The following is a 20,607-nucleotide window of genomic DNA, read 5'->3' as shown; positions in this document are numbered from 1 at the left end:
TAGAAAGCAGCAAGACAGGATGGAAAAAGACTCTGACTTTGGCGTCTGGGGAGCTAGAACCACACCGTGCCACTGATGGTTACCACTAAGTCACCGCCTCTGCGGTACCTTCCTGCTCCCCATTTGTGATCCCCATGTTGCTTCCTCTACCTGACTCCATCTGGTACTGAACTCTGAGCTACTGGTTTCCAGTTCTAGATCAAGGATCCTAAGTAAACATAAAACCCTGAGACAAGAAGAGCAGTCACAGAAGAGCCAATGACAGAGATGGAAGGGACCTCTAAGACTAATGTGGACCAGGAAAAGAATCCCGCCCCGCCAGGAGTCATCCGGCCCCTGCTTGAGGGCCTCACTACCTCTCAAGGCGACCCATTCCTCATCTGGACAGCTCGGATCTGTGTCTCTGCAACTTCTAGCCATTGTCCACAATCCTGGGACAGTTTTATCTAGTGGGGGAGTGACTGAATTGGTTCTGTTTGGCTCCAAAGTAAGGAAATGGGAGTCATGTGTAGAAGATGCTTTGTTGTTCAGTCACTTCAGTTGTGTCTGACTCTTTGTGACTCCATCTGGGGTTCTCTTGGCAAGGATACTAGAGTGGTTTGTCATTTCCTCCTCCAGCTCGTTTTACAGATGAGGAAACTGAGGCAACCAGGGTTAAGTGACTTGTACATACAGCTGGTAGTGTCTGAGGCTGGATTTGAACTCCCAAAGATGAGTCTTCCTGACTCCAGGCCTGGCACTTGATCCACTGTGCCGCCTAACTGCCCCCCAAGAAGTTGCAAAGAGGCCAATTTAAGCCCAATGCCAAGAATAATGTTTTATCAGAGAACTATCCCAGAGCGGACAGGTGGGAGGTGGTGGGTTCTCCCTTCAAGCAGAAGCTGGCTGAGGCCTCACTCACTGGGTGTGGAGATTTCCTTGGGCATAGACTAGGTGACCAATGATGTTCTTTCCAATTCTGAAAATCTCTTGTTTATATGACTTTTAATATGATTCCTTCAGACATGGGCATACACAAATTTGGGTACCACCAGGTACCCAGCTGTTTATGATTAAGAATACAATTCTATTTTCCCAACAGAATTACAAAGTTAAGATAAAATGAGCCACGTAGAAATTTAGCTGACATCAGACATTCTTGAGCCAACATACTTTCAATGGAAATAGAGGTCAACCCAAGAGATCCAGGCTCCAATTTTATCATTTTGCAACATAAATTTTCCCTGGACCATGACAATGGGGAATATTGCCTAGGATTTCGAAAGGAAGGGGTGTGTGTGTGTGTGTGCACATGCACGTGCACATGTGCACATGTTAAAATAGTAATTTAGGAGGAGTAGCAATCCTAATTACTAAATGATTATTGGCCCCTTGCAGTTTTACAAGGGGGAGCTGTTTAGCCACAGGTTAAATTACAGCTCTTTCTTAACTGGCAAATCTTTGAGATTTTTCAAAACTGGACTCCGTCTACACACAGAAGGTAATCATACTCTGAATTACTCTTAATCTCCTACTGCCAGTTTTATGGGAGATCCCGAAGGCAGAAATACTCAGAGCTTAGGCCTCCACTTGTCCCAGATGCCTTATGTTCCATCCCACTTAGGAGGGTCCAAAATCTGAAAGCTCAGGGCTCCAGGTTGAAGTCCTAACAGCTAACAATATGAGCATGTATCTCCCCGAAGAGAAACTGTGAGCTATCAGCGCAAAGCGGCCGTCATGCTCATCATCAGACATGATATCATACCCCAAAAATCCCATCCAAACAACGCGTCTAATTCATGACAACCAGCAACCTCGGCCATGCTGGCAAAGGAAGAGGCCGTGATTTACAAACAGTAGGTAATGTTTGGATCTCTCCACAGACGCAGTGTTCCTACCAAGCAGAAATGACTTCACTGGGTTGCTGCCTGTAGCAAAGGCCGGAGGAATCCTCCTATCAGAAAGGAGTCCCGTCTTCTAGACAAAATAAGATAGTCTCGTGCGTGTTTATTTTGTGGTCCCAGACCACACATCAAGGGGCTATTTACAATGTTTATAATGCCTTTGGTGCCACGAGGGCAGACCCAGGGCTGACATCAAAGCTTGGGCCACACAAGTGTTTCTGATGGCTCGGCCCGCTGGGGTTCACTGGACATCAGTTTCACTGAAACTACACATGGGTACTTTCTCCAATGGCCTGGAGAGGCTTCCTAACACCTTACAAGAATGTATACCCGAAATGGGACTTTCTGCTAATATCTTTGTGGGAAAACAGGGGTGGGGGTGGAATTGCTTCCATAAAAGAAGCTTATGCACTCCCAAGTATGGAAGGTTCAAGAGCAGAAGAAACCTCAGGGATTGTTTGGTTCATTCAACCCCTCATTTTACAGATAAGGAAACTGAGGCCCAGAGATATTAAGAGACTTGCCCAAGGATAGGGAATGGACCTGGGATTTTATTAGCAGTGGATTTTTTGGCTCCACCAAAGCACTTTCTCTGCCTAAAATACTGGTGTCGAAGTCAAATAGAAACCGATCCCTATGCTCCTGCACACTGAGTTGTTGTTGTTGTTAGAAAACTACAAATTAACATTATCTACCTTCTACTATAATAGAACATTATCTATCTTCTACTATGTATCTTCTACTATCAGGCAAAGCGGCATCTCTGCCAAGAAAACCTCAAATAGGGTCGCAAAATTGGACATGACTAAAAAATGATTTAACCACAACAAAATACTGTACTATACTTTCGTTTATGTTAGTAAACATTTCCCAATGACATTCTAATCTGGTTCTGGCATGTGGCGGACTGCGAGCTTGACACCAGCGGCCTAAGTTTGTAAGTGACTTTCTCAGGGCCACACAGACAGTAAATGTCAGAACTGGAACTCAAACCCAGATCTTCCTGGTTCCAAGGACAGTTCTCTATCTACCGCACTCATCCTGCCTCTCTCTTGCTTAAGGATACCAAGACCAAAGCCAGCCTAGGTCACAGAAACACAGATTTAGAATAGGAAAGGCACCTCCAATCATTTTATAATGAGAAGGCTGACATCCAGAGCTGGTAAGAAACTTGCCGAGGGATATACATAATAAGTAGAAGAAATTAGGTCCTCAGAAGAAACCCAGGTCCTCAGACTTCATATCCAATATTCACTCCATTAAGGCAGTAGGGAATCTCATTTCTTCATTCAATTGTTAGTTTCAGAGGATAATAAGAAGCACTTACAAAGAACAGTCTGGGGACCCCAGGAGCAAGCCTCTCAGTCTTTAGCTTCCAGACCAAAGGCTGAGGGGAGTTGAGCAGGAACACGACAGACTTCTGATGAATGTGCACCGATGAGATGGGTTTCAGGTGCAGGGTGATCTACAAGAGCAAAAAGAGGAGAAATATGAGAACTGGGATATTTTATTAAAACTCCCTCAGGGTGGCGTCGGGAACCCTGATTCCATCCAGCCCAGTGAAGAGGACCATTCCCATACCTTAGGTCAGATTCTGCAAATGGGATTGCCTCATCCAAATCAGTGGGTGAGCCTGACCCCGAGCCCCGTAACCAAGCAGAACAGAGACACAGAACAAATACAGAACTGGGCCAAGGCAAAGACAAGTTGTCTTCCCTGAACTGCCTTAGCCTGAGGTCAAATGACTAAGCTGAAAATCAGAGAACAGAAGAAGGCACTGTGGAGGAACACTGGCCCTCAGGATGTCTGGAGGGAACCTTTCTTTTTCTCCCTCCCAGGTAAGCTTCCGCCCCTTCAATAATAAGCAACTTCTTGCCAAAGAAAACTAAGAGAAGACAGGAAAGCCAAAAAAATATCGGCCCCGTCTTGCATCTCCCCAATTGTTGGTTTCAAGGGGTTTTCCCAAAAAATAAAGCCCAAAGGACACAGGAACAAAAAAAAAATGGATCGTGCCAGGCCTTTGAGAAAAACAGGAAAGAAACATAGATGAGCCCGGGCAGGAAATCTCAGCCCTGTTTTCATAAATGCCAAAGAACAATCATTCCCAGCCTCAGAAAATGGCCATTAGGCATCTGTGAACGGTGATACGCTCCCCCTACCTGGGGCACAGACCCTTCAGACACCACCTTCCAGAGAACACCTTCACCCTTCCGCTCTGAGGTTGAGCTGTCCCAATGGGTGGATGAGCAAGTGGAAACTCACCTAAAACAGCCCCAAATCAAAATAATACTGTCATAACAAACACTTATATAGCCCTTTAAGGTTTCCAAAGCTTTTTATAAGAATTATGTCACTGCAGCCTCAAAGGAACTCTGGAAGATAGATGTTATTATTATACTATTTTACAGATGGGGAAACTGAGGCAAAGAGAATTTCAGGGTCAGTCACAAAGCTAGTGAACATCTAAGGCAAAACTGGGTCTTCCTGACCCCACACCTTAGGGGCAGCTAGGTGACTCAGTCGATAAGGGTGCTGAGCCTAGAGTCAGGAAGATTCCTCTCCTGAGTTCAAATCTGGCCTCAGACACTTAGGAGCTGTGTGACCTTGGGCAAGTCACTTCACCCTGTTTGCCTCGGTTTCCTCATCTGTAAAATGAGCTGGAAAAGGAAATGGCAAACCCCTTCAGGATCTTTGCTCCCAACTGGTCTCACTGCTTTCAGGCTCTTCTTCTCTCCAATCCATCCTCAACCTTGGAAGGCTGCTAAAATAATCTTCCCAAAGTAACAGGTCTGAGTGTGTCAACACCCTGCTCAAAATCCTTCCCTGGCTCCCCACAGCTGCTAAGGTAAAATACTGCCCATTTTGGGATGGGCATTTGCCCCGGCCTGGAAAGCTCTCTCTGCTTCTAAGAACCTCTACGTTCCTTCAAAGCTCAGTTCAGGTGCCGCCTCAGGTGGGCAGCCTTCCCTGAAACCCCCAATAGTTATCAGTGCCTTCTCTCTCCTCAAATTACTTTTCATCTACTTATCTACGTGTGTGTCGTATCACGCTAGCAGAGACCATTTTGTTGAACTGGGGTGTGCTGGAAGCCAACAGCTCTGAGGAACAACCAGGAGAAGATTCTGAATCCCAAAGGTGGTTGAGATTTCAAGGTTAGGGGTAAATGAGCAGTGAGGTCCTTCTGCTGGAACATACCTGACTATGAATGAAAATGATGAAGAAGCACATTTGTCTCAACCCCTCAGGGTTACTAATTATTCTAATAATAATAATAATAATATATATTAGATCTAAGGATAATTTTTGCTGTTCGTTTGTTCCTGTCGTGTCTGACTCTTCATGACCCTATTTGGAGTTTTTTGGGCAAAGATACTGGAGTAGTTTGCCATTTTCTCCTCTAGCTCGTTTTACAGATAAGGAAACTGAGGCAAACAGGGTTGAGTGACTTGCCCAAGGTCACACAGCTAGTAAGTATCTGATGCCAGATTTAAATTCAGGTCTTGGGGCAGCTAGGTGGCCCAGTGAGTAGAGCACCGGCCCTGGAGTCAGGAGGACCAGAGTTCAAATCTGGCCTCAGACACATGTACTAGCTGTGTGACCTTGGGTGAGTCACTTAACCCCAATTGCCCTGCCCAAAACAAAAAAAAATAAATTCAGGTCTTTCTGACTCCAGGCTCAGTGTTCTATCTACTGTACCATCTTGCTGCCCAGTAATATAATAATAATATTCTAATAATAATAAAATTCTAATTCTAATTTCAAACTCAGGTCAGAGTTCCTGAAACCAGACTGATGGGATTTGAAATGGAAAATGTCTTTATATCAAGTCTCTGTCTAGCAAGGTACATTCCCACATCAAATCAAATCAAAATATTTTTCTAATGGCCTTCTCTACTATGCTCATCATACCCAGGCATCCGAGTGGTACAGCGGACAAAGTGAGGGACGTGGAGGTAGGAAGACCTGAGGTCACTCCAGGCTGACACTTACTAGCTGTATGACCCTGGGCAAGTCACTTAACCTCCGTCAAGTCTCAGTTTCTGCACCTGTAAAACAGGGATAATAAGGGCAACTACCTCCCGGGCTTGTTGTGAGGATAATCTCTGTAAAGCACGTTGCAAACACCCTATAAATGCTAGCTATTATCATTATCATCAGACAGGCTTTTATTAGAGATAGTGCCTCCTGCTTACTAAGTTTGAGAATAAGATTGACTAGGACCAGCTGCTGTTAAAGACTGACCCTGAGAAAATGTGATAAATGCCAGAAAAACACACTGTGGAATACTATTTTAAAATATTCCCCTTTAGTCCCTGGGGGAAGTTCATCCACTTAGCTTTGGAACTCCCACCACGAAGCGGAGAGACGTTGATTTCTGACCGACTTCAATCTTACCTAGCCAGCCCCGGGCCATAGACCATGCTTCAAAGCACGTCCAGCCATCCACCCAGGCCATGCTGACTTCTACCTTGCTACCCTGACCACCCACACTGTTCGCCTCCTTCTCCTGGGCACAGTAATCAAGTCACTTCTACTGGCGCTTCTGGAACGGTCACATCAATGGACGATCAACTCACCATCTCTGGGACTCCCCAGACCTCTCTCACCAGGCTCCCCCTCCAAGAGTTGTCTCCCACCCAGCAGGGGCAGTGGCCAATTTTCTACGTGTATCCCCAGTGCCTATCTGAGTGCTGGGCACATACTAAATACATGTTAAGTTTTTTTCACAAGTTCATTCATTTATTTGGACCGTCTGGCTCTGGCAACATATTGACTAGTTTTGTTAACTGGAAAGGCAGCATGGTGGATAGAGAGCCAGCAAGACCTGAGTTCAAGTCCTATGTCTGATCCATATTAACTACGTGACCATGGGCAAATTGAGCGAGTCACTTAAGGTCATAGCGCTCTAAAAAAATTTCCAAGAATTTAAGTTGAAGAAAAAGTGCTGATCTTTACTGAGAAAGGGACTTTCCTCTCCAGGAAGTTCACTTTACCAACAAAATCACAAGCCGAGACCTTAATCCTATCAGTGCCTGACGCACAGTAGCTACTTAATAAATGCTTACTGGCTGATTAAACATCCCTATTCTCATATTTCTTTATTTTTTGGTACAAGGCATGGTCCAGTGGGTATAAGAGGAAAGAAGTCATATGAAAACAAAAGTTGTCAATAAAAACGGGGGAAAAGTAAAATATGCCTTAAGCTAATAAAAATTTTTAAAAATTTGAATGGGTTAAAGTGAAAAGAAAATATGCACGAGTGAGAAATTCAAGGCATCTTCCAGATGGCTCATGAAATATGGCACATATGATCAAGGAAAGGTTACTAAGGGTCACAATTATCACTGCTTTCCTGGAAACGACTTCCTTATTCAATATGTGGCCGTGTCTGGCCAAGAAGAGTCATTTTGGCACATTCAGCACCGGCAAAGTCCCAAGAACCATTTAGCAAAGAAAAATTCATACTATGGCTTGGAAATTAAAGAGGAAAAAACATCCAATATATTTTTAAAGACACATCTGTTCTCCTGAAATTACCTTATATAGTTTTTATACTTTATCTGTGTGCATGCTGAATCACCTGTCCCCATCACGTGTAGAATGGAAGCTCCTTGGGGGCATGAACTAATTCATTTTTACTACAGTATTCTCAGTACCTAATACATATTTTAGTCCAGAACTGTCATTTGAAGATATTCCTAGGTGTGAAAATAAATTCTTAAGTGTAGAAACTCCTTGATATAGATGAATAATTCCTCTGTAGCTTAGAGTCTTAACAAATTGCCTAGGACACAGGGGTTGGGTGACTTGTCCAGGGTCACAGTCAGTATGTGTCAGAGGCTACACTTGAACTCAGGTTCAGTGGACTCCAAAGTTGGCCTTTTATCTGTAACACTGTGGTGTTTCTAACTTTGCACATAATTGGCATTTTATCTATTTTAATTGTCTTCTATATGCAAGGCATTGAGAAGTTTTTTTGTTTTTCAGTCATGTCCAACTTTTTGTGACCCTGTTTTGGGGTTCTCTTGGCAAAGATGCTGGAGTGGTTTGCCATTTCCTTCTCCAGCTCATTTTACAGATGAGGAAACTGAGGCAAACAGTGACTTGCCCAGGGTCACAGAACTACTAAGTGTCTGAGACCAGATTTAAACTCAGGTCTTTCTGACTCTAGGCCTGGGGCTCTATACAACGACAGAAATAAAACAACTCTTGTTCCCAAGTAGCCCAAGGAAGAGAATACACATAGAGAGATATAGAAAATAAAATTATTTTTAACAGACCAAAGGTAAAGTAAAATAGAGACAGAGACGGTGAATTTGGCTAGCAATTGGAGAAATCAAGAAGAGCTCCCAGTGCCTGGGTGGTTAATATAGAAAGTCACTCAGTTATCCAACAAGCATAAGCTCTCAGCTTTGAAGGAAATAGGGATTCTAAGAGGCAGAGGAGAGGAGTAAGGGCATTCCAGGACGAGGGGATGGCCAAGGATAGGAGATGGGATGCTAGCTAGGAAAACCACAGTAAGAAGGTCAGTCTGTCTGGAACCTGGTGAATATGTGAAAGGAGTAAGTGACCAGTCAAGAGAGGGGAGGTTAATGCCAAACACAAGAGTTCATAATTGGTCCAAGAGGTGACAGGGGAGCCACTGGGGAGTACGAGTTAGGGAGGAAGGCAAGATCTGAGGAAAGGAGAACAATCAGGAGTCTGTTAATGTCGTCAAGGTGAGAGGTGATGAGGGCTTAATACATGTTTGCTGAATTGAACTGAAACAAGGTGTAGAATGGCTAATTTGGCCTACAGGGGTATCTGGTGGAGCATGCTTGGAGTTGTCCTACCTAGGAAGACCAAATGCAAGCTTTGGAAACTGCTTCCAGCCACGTATGACTCAACATTGAAGGGCCTTGGAGCCAAGGACTGATGACTCAGGGAATGTTTAAGAGAAAGCCTCCATCCCCAGCCTTACTCTTCCTTTCTGGATGGGAATCCTCAGAATTACTAAAGCTGCTTCCTGAGGGAGTTGGGGGGAGGTGTGAATATTTACTCCGACCCAACCCAGTCTCCACGCAACCATACATGCAGGGCATCTAAAGCGCATGTCCTGCCTAGACAAATCTGTTTTTTGGGGCTACTTTCTTTTAAGTCTGTTCTTTGCAGATGCCAGACAAAGAAGAAACTGTCCTGAGATGGACCTATCCAGGCTCAGAAGGGACCTTGTAAATTCAAGAGATCTCTACGTCTTCTCTGCTCAGAGCTGGATGGTAGCAAGAAAGGAGTCCCTGGCAACTCCTCTAGCATTCTTGAAACAGACAGCAATAAACAAATGGATGGACCCAAGCCTGACATGCACCCGAGTTTTTTGGACAGTGCAGAGCTGAGGTGAATAGCTGTCCTGCCAATCGCTTTATGATCTGATGAGGTTTGAATGTTGGTCTTCCCAGATTATAATAGCAGTTGTAAGTTATTTGAATGAATCTTATTTTAAGTTTGCTGTCAAATGTATGCTTATGAGTGTTCTATGCTTAGCAGCCCTTTTGTGCAGAGGAACAAATTCCTTACCTGTTCCACACCTGATTCACTGAGTACCTTTCTATTCCCCTCCTTTTTGGATAAACCCTATATGAGCATAAACCTAAGCTAGAAGTAAAATACTCTCCAAGATGGAATAGTTTTAGTGAGTTAAAATGTAACAATGCAGAGCTTGGCGTCTTCTCAGTAGAGACTAGGCCACCAACACCCCCACTATAGCAGACCAAATCCAGTCCAAACCACATTCCTGGGCAGAGAACAGGGAGTGGGCACAGTGCCCAGCCTCTGCAGACCCCATAGTGGTTCCTCAATGTTAGAAAGGGATCCCCCAAACAATCTTCTTTCCTAGTCATTCCCCTAGCAATAAATCTGGCACAAGGGATGGCAGAGGACAAACAAGAGAGAACAAATCAAAAAGTGAAGAATGAAAATGAAAGAGTATGGCCCTATGATCTGCTGAATAATTCCCTTAACTCAATTCAACGCAACAAACATGAACTGACCACCTACTGTGTGTGTGTGTGAGGCACTCCCTCCTATAAACAATAATGTTTACCATGATAATATACAGTCCTTGAAGTCAGGGACCATTTTGTTTGCTTGTATTTGTATCCCCTAAGCTCAGTGGAATGCCTAAAACTGAGTGAGCACTTGCTAAGTGCTCTATCTATCCATCCGTGTATCCATCCATCCATCCATCCATCCATCCATCCATCTACCTATCCATCTATCCATCTATTCATCCATCCATCCATCCATCTATCTACCTATCCATCTATCCATCTATTCATCTACCCATCCATCCATCCATCCATCCACCCATCCATCCACCCATCCATCCATCCATCTACCTATCCATCTATTCATCTATCCATCCATTCATCCATCCATCCGTCTACCTATCCATCTATCCATCTATTCATCCATCCATCCATCCATCTACCTATCCATCTATCCATCTATTCATCTATCCATCCATCCATCCATCCACCCTATCCATCCATCTACCTATCTATCCATCTATCTATCTATTATCTGTCTTGAGATCACATCCCACTTCCCTGGCCACCCATCCTTTACATACAATGTGCTGTATCCTCCATTAGAATGCAATCTCAAGCACACTGCTTGGTCCGGAGTAAGATCTCTTTTTTTTAACTAACTAGTTTCTATTTCTAACCTGGAAATTCACGCAAGTCTCAAAAAGTGGCTCCCCTCCTCCCCAACACCTGAGAGCTGATTCGTATAAAAATATACAAGGGGAGCACCTGAGTCCTAAGTAAAGTTTAACTTGATTTATTCTAATTAGGAAGTCCCAATTAGGAATTCTAAAGGCTCCAATCAGATGGCATCTCTTTGAAGTTGCGATTATTTCTTTCTGAATGTGTTTGTCAAATGTTTGGTCTGTCTAATGTAGAGAAAAATCCAGATAAATTTTGTCTAGACAAACAAACCCAGTAAATATTTTTTCACCTTTTCTCTGTAAGCACAGCGTCTGACACACAGTAAGTAGTTAAGGTAGCTGGATGGCATAGGTAGAACGAAAGATGTAGAATCTATTGGACCTGAGTTCAAATCCTGTCTCAGACACAATATGCTCTAGTTAAGCCCCTTATGTCTCTAGGTCTCAGCTTTCTCAACTGTAAAATGCGGACAATAAAAGCTCAAGTCGTAGCCTTGTCATTCATTGTGTGACCTTGCGTAAGCTGCTTTCCCCCTTGCTGGGTCTCAATCTTCTCTTCTCTAAAATGAGGCTTAGACTAGGTGACCTCCGAGGTGCCTTCGAGCTCAGACTGACAGCCAGGAACAGGGGATGGAGTGGGCTACGATGGGAGACTAGTAGAAAGGTGGTAGCGCTGGAATGGGATGGAATGGGACACGGAGGAAAGTAACGCAGCCCCCTGATCTCAAGGAATTCAAATTCCAGTTAAAAAAGATGAGACACACAGGAGGGTTCAGCTGGAGGGCAGAGGGAAAACCCAGTGGTCCTCGGAGTATAGCAGTGGGTCAGATGGCAACTCTAAATATTAACAAATATTGGGAAAATCCTGCACCTTCATTCTTTGCTTGACCTTCGTGGGTTCCCCAGGGAAGCCTGTCTAGGAAGTTCCTGGTCATTTAATTTGATTTTTATGAAAAGGGACTGCTAGGTGCCTGCTTCTTTAGGCATCTTTGGCAATATCTTAATTACTGCTGACACCATTACCTTCTCCAGGTTAGGAATGGGAAGGAAGGAGGGGGTACAATAACTCAGGCCCCCTCCCACCTGGCTCCATCTAGAAGATACTGGGCCACTTAATCTCTCTATGCCGTGGTTTCCTCAACTATAAAAGGAGGCTCATAATGGCATCTATCTCACAGCCTTATGGTGAAGATTTAATGAGGTGGCATGTGTACAGCGCTTTGCTAGCTACTATTACATTGGGTCCCAAAGAATCACCGTGATTGGACTGAGGTGATAACTTTCTGTTGTTAACAAGGTAGGACCTCCTTGACTCAAAACTGACATGAGAGAGGAAGGAAGGAAGGAAGGAATGGAGGGAGGGAGGGAAGGAAGGAAGGAACGAGGGAGGGAGGGAGAGAGGGAGGAAAGAGGGAGGAAGGAAAGAGGAAGGAAGGAAGGAAAGAGGAAGGCAGGAAGGAAGGAAAGAGAAAGGAAGGAAGGAAGGAAAGAGGAAGGAAGGAAGGGAGGGAGGAAAGAGGAAGGAAGGAAGGAAAGCGGAAGGAAGGAAAGAGGAAAGAAGGAAGGAAGGAAAGAGGAATGAAGGAAGGAAGGAAGGAGGGAGGGAGGAAATAAGCATTTATTAAACACCTACTATGTGTCAGGCACTGTTCTAAGCACTTTAAAAATATTATCTCATTTCACCCTCACAACAACTTTGGGAGATGGGTGCTTTAATACCCCATATTAGAGTTGAAGGATCTGAGGCAGACAGAGATTAAATGATTTGCCCAGGGTCACGCAGCTAGTAAGAGTACAAGAGGGCAATCAGAGGAACGTTGTCTGGCCTCAGAGTTTGAAAGCCAGAAAGTTGGAGTCTGAGGTGGAATTATGATTGGCTGAAGCCATTTAGAGCTTAGCCAGAATGACTATAACTTGGGACATGTTAGCTGATCAGAATGAATATGGTAAATGATGCTTTGAGGCATGAGTGTTGCATGTTTGGTCTGTCTAATGTCTTTCTCCCTCCTTCACTTCAGCATTCTCCTTTTACTGTGCCTCTCCTCTTTCTGGAAGGCGAAGTAGCTCTCCCGGGCTATTCTGCTGTCTCTGGTGGCTTCATGGGAGACCCTGTTCTGCCTCACAGAGGCACTCGCTGGTACCACTGCCACCCTCCTTTCTGGAATGTTTGTGTATCTCTTATATTTGAGGTTATTGTTAAGAAATTTATTATGAAACTCTCCAAGTCATTTTGATGGGCCTGGGTGTTTGTACTGAGTAGTAAAATTCCCTCACAATTCTAGAAAGGTAGCAGACTTGTGAGTACATTAGTATAAGAAATTCATGGGTAAGGAAAGTCCCTCTATGTACAGTTTTCAAACCACTCTACATACATCTCACTGGATCCTTTCAGCAACCTCTTTCCATGTAGAAGATGCAGACCTTCTTATCATAAAGAGTTGCCTAGAATACTGAAAGGAACCACATGTAGCAGGGGCAGACCTTGAACCCAGATCTTCCTGGTTTCAGGATCTGTTCTCTAGCCACACTGCCTATTCACAGGTTTGGCAGTTCTCATTAAATCTCTTTCTCTCCTCCCTACCTCCTTTCCTTCTCCCTCACACAAAATTGTGTGTGTTGGGGGCAAGGAGAAGATGTTCATTGCCTAGAATGGTGCCTGAGTAAAGAAAGCATAGGCTTTTTGAGACAATCAAGGGGTCTCATTAATGAGATTTCCCAGGTTAAGCACACAAATGTCTTTGTGCCCTAATAGAAGAAACTACCACACTAAGCACTTCTCAGCAAAATATCCCACCGGCAAAGTACTAGGGCTATTCTTCAGTTCAGGGCCATGAGACGGAGTTTGGGACATTCCAAGGTGCAGTCTTATTCCAAACGTGCGACGTTTCCTCTGTCAAAAACACAGTCACAATCATGGTTTCGAAAACTTACTCCTAGTGTCACAGACTGTCAAACCAAGCCAACACCACCGGCTGAAAATGAAAGGAAATGCTGAACTTTTTATTGGAAGTTGAGTGTGCCTGCTCCCAAGTGAGAAGAGGAGAGAGAGAAGAAGAAAGTTTTGGTGTCTGTAAAATATTTATAAATTCACCCGGAAACATTTTGCCACTGTTTTTAAGTCTTAAGTCTGTTTTTTTCACAGTTCACCAAGGTTGGTCTATTTATCCATTAATGACAGCTGCCTGAAGTATGTCTATGCATGAGAACCATTTGGAGGATGGTCGGGGGGATGGGAATGTGAAGGGGAGGGGGTCCGGACTATGATTTCATCAGAGTAGGGAAATTCCAGTGTGAAAAACTCCCTCCAGTATTGCAGACCAGAAGATCAACCTTAGCTTAATTTAAATTGGAGTCTTAAAAAAGATCTGCCTGGCGACCCAAGAGGTTAATATGATTATAACTGATTCACCTGTGTCTATATTCCTCTGACACTTATTAGCTGTGTGACCCTGGGCAAGTCACTTCAGTCTCCCCAAATGAGCCAGAGAAGGAAATGGCAAACCACCCTAGTATTTCTGCCAAGAAAACCCCAAGCGGGGTCATGGAGAGTCGGACGCAATTGAAAGGAGTGAACCATTACAATGGTCCTAGGAGGTGATAGGGGCGAGGCTTGAACCCATATCTTTCTGACCATAAAGCACCCTGTCACGCCGTCTCTCTTGAACCACCATATTATAGAAAATAAATATATGTTTTCCTGTTTTCCTAAGACTTAATTAAAAACTCATTTGAGCCAATGTGGATCAGCAGTATCTTTAAGTAAAGGCCTTAACTTTCACAAAGCCCCACCCCCTCCCATTCTGTGGCACCAAGATAGTGCAGGGCATAGTGATGCCTGTGGAATCAGGAAGACCTGAGTTCAAATCCTGCCTCAGATACTCTCAAGTTGTGTGATCCTGGGAAAGTCATTTATGTTCTCTCAACCTCAGTCTCCCCATCTGAGGAATGGGGATAGCAAGAACACTTATCTCATAGGGTTGTTGTAAGGACTGAATGAGATAACGTGTAAAGTGCTGGAGAAAACTGAGGCAGACAATGGTTCCGTGACTTACCCTGGAACACAAGGCTTATAAGTGTCTGCTGCTGGATTTGAACTCGGATCCTCCTGACTCCGGGCCCAGCGCGCTATCCACCGGGCCACCTAGCTGCCTCTAACACATAGGAATAATTACTCTTCCAGGTCACAAGCACACAACAATGGACAACCTTTATTCGGTTCAATTCAACAAACATTTATCAAGTGTTTAGCTTATACGAGGTATCAAGACACTGTAGGGTACTGGTTAGAAGGCCAGCCTCTCGGTCAGGATGACCCAGGTCCAAGTCTGACACATACTGTCTGTATGACCTGGAAAAATGATTAACTTCTCAGGGCTCCTGGCAGACTCTTTAAAATGACAAGTTACAGAACAGTGGTGGATACACATCAGTGGGGGGAGCTCCTCCCCAGGGACTCCCAACCAGAAAGAGATCACTGGTCTGGACTGGAGAGGGAAGAAAAGAGAGGAAGGAGAGGAAACAAGGGAGGAGGGAGGAAGGAAGGAATTTTTTTTTAAATTATGAATTGAAAAAGGCTCTAGGTACATTTAAGAAACTCAAATACTTAAGAAAATCAAATATTTATGTACTTGTTGACCTGAACAAGTGTTTTCAAGTTCCCATTTATAGTTTCTTTAGGCTTAGGTCATATTTTCTAAGTTTCTTCTAGGCTCTCCAACATCATTCCTAAAACACTGGTTCAGGGCCTTGCTCTCCCTCAGAAAGAAAAATTCTTTGAAAAGAAAATAATTACATAGAGATCACGGCTTTGTATTCTATTAGATAATGTCTGTATAATAGTTTTCAAACCTTAAAGCACTATGAAAGATAGAAAGAGAGAGCATTTATTAAGTGCTTAATGTGTGCCAACGAGACATTTTTACCCTCAAAGATCTTATATTGTAAAGGGGGAAGACAACACATGTGAGGATGGGGATGGAAAGGATTAAGAGAAGGATGATTAACTACCCAGGGCAATGCATCAGGCAAGGAAGAAGAAGAGGAGGAGGAAAAGAAGAAAGAGGAGGTGGAGGAGGTGGAGGAAGAGGAAGAAGAGAAGGAGGAGGTAGTAGAGGAGGAAAAAGAGGAAGAAAAGATGGTGAAGGGAGAGGAAGAGGAGAATGAGAAGAGTAGGAAGAGAAGAAGGAAGAGATGGAGGAGGTAAAGGAAGAGGAGGAGAATGAGGAAGAAGAGGAAGAGGAGGAGGAGGATATGGAGGAAGAGAAGGAGGAAGAAAAATCAGTAAGGAAGAGGAAGAAGAGAAGGAAGAGGTGGTAGAGGAGGAAAAGGAGGAAGAGGAAGAAAAAGAGTTCAGTAAAGAAGAGGAGGAGAAGGAAGAGGAGCAAGTGGTGAAGGTGGAGGAAAAGAAGAATGAGGAGGAAGAAGAGTAGGAAGAGAAGATGGAAGAGGTAGAGGAAGAGGAGGAGAGGAGAAGATGGAGGAAGAGGATGAGGAAGAAAAAGGATTCAGTGAGGAAGAGGAGGAAGAGGAAGAAGAGAAGGAGGAGGTGGCAGTGGAGGAAGAGGAACAAAAAGAATTCAGTAAAAAAGAGGAGAAAGAAGAGGAGGAAATGGTGAAGGTGGAGGAAGAGGAGGAGAAAGGAGGAAGAAGAAGAGGAAGAGAAGAAGGAGGAGCTGGAGGAGGTGGAGAAGGAGGAGGATGAGAAGAAAGAAGAGGAGGAGGAAGAAGAGGAGGGAAAATAGACTTCAGTGAGAATCTGGGGGTGGGTGAGGTGAAGCGTTGGCAGAGTCATTCCTAAAATGATGGTCCTGGGGAAAGAGTCACCAGTCAGGAGAGGATGGCCCAGAGGCCGGTGAGAAGTCTAGGAAGCGTCTACTCCTGATAGTAAGCCTGATTTTATTATTGTCAGTAATAATAGCAGCATTTATACAGTGCTTTAAGGTTTGCAAAACTCTTTATATACATTATCTCATTCGATGCGATCCTCTCAACAACCCTGAGAGGAAGTTTCTTCCATTACCTACATTTTACAGCTGGGAAAACTGAGGCCGGGCCACAAAGTGACTTCTGTGGGGTCACACAACTAGGAAGGGTCTGAGGCAGGAGTCAAACTCAGGTCTTCCTGCCCTCAAGTCTGCCTCTCTAACCACTATACCACCTGGCTGCCTCTAGCTTTACATTTTTCCTCATTTATGCTTGGGTTAGTCGGTGTGTACACATCCATGCTACAGGGGTGGCAGAAGAGATTACTTGCTGAAATAACGAGGTACTTTCGGTGATAGGTGCCATGTAAATAGAGAAGGCAGCCATGTCAACTGTGACTGCAAGCTAATTTTTAAAATTAAAAAAAAAGCCCAGATCAAGCATTAAGTTTCCTCTCAGGCCACAGGCCTTTGGATATTAGGTTACTCATCCAAGAGGACCATTTGTCAAGGGCAGTCACGGCACCCAAGAACAGTACTTATTTCAAAAGCACCACCTTTAAAGCGATCAGGCTGGTAATGTAGGTTCACTGTGTAATTCAGCGACTCCAACGATGGTGACAGATGTCTGGCCTATAAGCCATCTCGAAGGAGGGTAAATGGATAGCTAATCCCCAGTTAATCTGCAATATAATTCTTTTCTATAGAAAAATGAGAGATTTACCTTAAAACCTTGGTTGTTTAAAAATGTAAATGCTCTCATTAAGCCAGGATTCTTAAAAGCAGGTTGACAGATCTACGGCTGGAAAGGACTCCCCAGAGGCCACAATCTTAGTTTTACAGATGAGGAAACTGAGGCCCGAGCAGGTGAGGTGAATTACCCAGTACCAAAAATGAAATTGGCACCCAGAGCCAGTGTTCTTCCCATTGAACCACACTGTCTCCCTATGCAAAGTCCCTCCAACCAATTCTTCATGTGGAAAGAGTAGAATTATTTTATATGGATCCAGAACTTGGACCAAAGTTAGAGCACAACAGATTCTGGTTAAATAAACACAAAAATTTTTATAAAAATGAGCCTTATCCCTTCTGGACAGGTAACGCTAGAGGCCTAATCAATCAAACTCAGGCTTGACAGATTCCACAGGCAAAAGGGAAAGAAACACCCATTCTTGGGAGTTAATCTCCAAATCAATGATGGCAGCAGCCCATCACAGGGGTATTATTATCCAGAGCCTCGGAATAGGAAGAAACTCATGAAGAAAGGAACATCCTCACTACTGTGAATGAATACCCTCACTAGTAACTTCTTAAGTCTGTCACAAGGGGATTGTAAGACGGTCTAGGAAAAAGCAATGGAAGGCACTCCTCTTTAGTCCAAAGACCAGCCTGCCATGGTGAGTTACTCTAAGGTCTTTCCAAAGGGTAGACCACTGGACCGAGAACTTTGGGAACATGAATTCTGAGAACACATTAGAATCAATACACTTAGAGCGTCATGAACTAGTTTTCTAATGAGGTTGCCGACCTACAAGGTGAAGTGACAGTGCCTTAGAGAAACTTCTGTTTTAAAAAAGTCTTATCTACAATGGAGCTTCCATTCAGGGGAAAAAGAGCAGGGAACAGGGTAACTAAAATGTCCATCCCTTTGACCCAGAGAACCAGGTGCAAAGTGTATTCAAGAGGTCAATGACCAAAAACAAAAAAAGGTTTCATATATACCACAGATATTTATAGTACATTTTTTGGAGTCATGAACAACTGGAAACAAAGTCATGTCCAACAACTGGGAAAACGGACAAATAAATTGTGGTAAATGAATGTCATCGAATGTTACTATGCTGGAAGAAACTACAAAAATGTTGAGTAGAGAGGGACACATTGATACAAAGTGAAGAAATCAGGACCAGGAAAACAATATACAAAATGACTACGGCATTGGAAAAAAAAAGAACCACCGGCCTAAAAGAGATAAAAACCAAATGCTGTGAAATTCTGACCAGCAAGTTTGTCCCCAAAGAAGAGTTATGCTCTCTCCCCCCGCTTCTTTACAGAAGTAAGGGACTATGGATGTGGACCAATGCTTATAATAAGAGTTGAAGTTTTTTTTAACGTTGGTGAGTTTTGTAGAATTGTTTCTTCTTTATTATAAAGGCTGGATCTCAGGGAGAGGAAAACAATATTTTGAAAAATGTAGGGGATGTAAAGCAAAAAGACCAATAAAAATTTGAAATAAGAAGAAGCAAGAAAACACATTAACAAGTCAACAAGAAAAGTCTTTCGGCCTGTTTTAGGAAAAAAGCAACATTTTGTCGCAGTTTTCTACAATTTCTTTCAGGCGTGAAATTTTTAAATGCCTTCATTTAGGCAACAAACTGTGTAAAAATGTTCTAATCCCGCAGCAAAGTCAGTGAAAGGTGCTGTATTTATCTTGGAACTCTATCCTTTTGCATGCTCTCTACCCCTTAAGCCCCAAATTGGCTTCAACTAAGCCCCATCGTGAAATTTTCCTTCAGAAACCCACACAAACAGAAACCGGAACACAAACACTGTTATCAGGGCACGTCAGCAGGGTCGGGCACAATGGCTTAATGGATAAATTCCTAAGAAGGTCGTCAATGTCTCTGTTAGCATCCTTAGCCGAAAATCGAAGCCCCTACGTTAAAGACATCTTCATGGCCCCATGATGGAAGTCTGCGTTTCTTACACAGAATGAAAGGTACTCTTAAATAGACTTATTTGAACCTGAAAGTGACAGCCTAGGCGTGAGTTCCAGACAGTACTGACAATGAAAACCTGTCAATCACTTTATTTACTTTATTAATGTTCTATACCTCACAGGATGAAAAGGTCATGGGGCTAGGGGCCTGAGATTTTACTGACCTAAGAAACTCCCCTATGAGGAGTTAATCCTGTACCAATCTAGCTCGCTACCTTCTTTATAACTTAAAGAACTCCCTAAATGCCCAAGAAGTTAAATGACTTGCCGATAGAACACACAATAGGATGTGTCAAAAGCAAGATTTGAACCCAGATCTCCTGACTCCAAGACAAGCACTCTATCTACTACATCTTAATGACTCTTGAGAAGAGAGTCCATCAAAGACACTTGGAAGCTCCCGCATGGTTCAGTTTTCCAAAAAAAAAACCACTTTAAATAAGATTTGCCTCCATAGGTTATGTGGGAGTGTGTATATGAATGTGAGTATGAATGTGTCATGCTCCATGCATGTATCATGGAACTGAGAGAACTTCAGAGTGGAGAGAGGCCAACTAATGCAACTTCTCTCCCCTTCCACACAGCCAACGAGTGGCCAACGGGTCTCTGGTTGACTCTCAGAATCATGGAATATTCAGAGTGGGAAGGACCTCAAGGGCCCTCCAGTCTAACCCATATACGAAAGAAATTCCCACGACCATCACGCTCAGCAAGTAGCCTTTGCTTAAAAGACCTCCAGCAAAAGCAGGAACCACCATCTCTGAAGGGGGGACCCGCCATTCCACTTTGGGACAGCGCTAATTAGCTGGAATCAAACTCCTTCTAACTTCACCCATCATTCCTGGTTCCATCCTCCAGGGCCAACCAAAACAAAGCTAATCCCCTCTTCCACAGACCCTCACAGACTTGGAGACTGCTTTCACATGACTGACCATATTCTCGCTAGGAAAGATGACAGCGTATGACATTCAGGCCATCACAATGCGGCCAATTCAGTCACTCTTGACAGTGGAGAACCATAGGAATGAACAGGGCAGTGAGAATGGAGAAACCAGCTAAGTGCCCAACGCCATACTCTAGGCCAAAGGTTCTTAATGTTTTCAGATTTTTGTTTTTGGTGGGGCAGTGAGGTAACCCAGTGGCTACAGCACTAGGCTTGGAGTCAGGAAGACTTGAGTTCAAATCCAGCATCAGATACTTACTAGTTATATAACCAGTCATTTAGTCTGTTTGCCTCAGTTTCCTTATTTGTAAATGGGGTTGATAATAATAGCACCTACCTCCCAGGAAAGCTGTAAGGATCCAATGAGATAATATCTGCAATGCTGTTAGTTCTATACAAATTCTAGGTTTTGGGGGGTTTGGGTTTTTTGCAGG

The 20,607-nt window shown here is 43.7% G+C and overlaps 1 protein-coding gene across 3 annotated transcripts in view; it reads right to left on the bottom strand.

The window, feature by feature from the left end:
* The window catches only part of TGFBR3 (transforming growth factor beta receptor 3), a 232,004-nt gene that overhangs the window by 90,735 nt on the left and 120,662 nt on the right, over positions 1–20,607 (bottom strand). For all 3 annotated transcript variants that reach the window (XM_036755202.1, XM_036755203.1, XM_036755204.1), the window contains exon 4: positions 3,211–3,348. In XM_036755202.1, the coding sequence (XP_036611097.1) occupies positions 3,211–3,348 (138 nt within the window). The remainder of the gene's footprint in view (positions 1–3,210; positions 3,349–20,607) is intronic.

The sequence above is a fragment of the Trichosurus vulpecula genome, chromosome 4, assembly GCF_011100635.1.
Source record: "Trichosurus vulpecula isolate mTriVul1 chromosome 4, mTriVul1.pri, whole genome shotgun sequence".
NCBI classification, from domain to species: Eukaryota; Metazoa; Chordata; class Mammalia; order Diprotodontia; family Phalangeridae; genus Trichosurus; species Trichosurus vulpecula.
The sequence above is the reverse complement of the archived record's forward strand: the minus strand, read 5'-3'. Positions and strand labels throughout refer to the sequence as shown.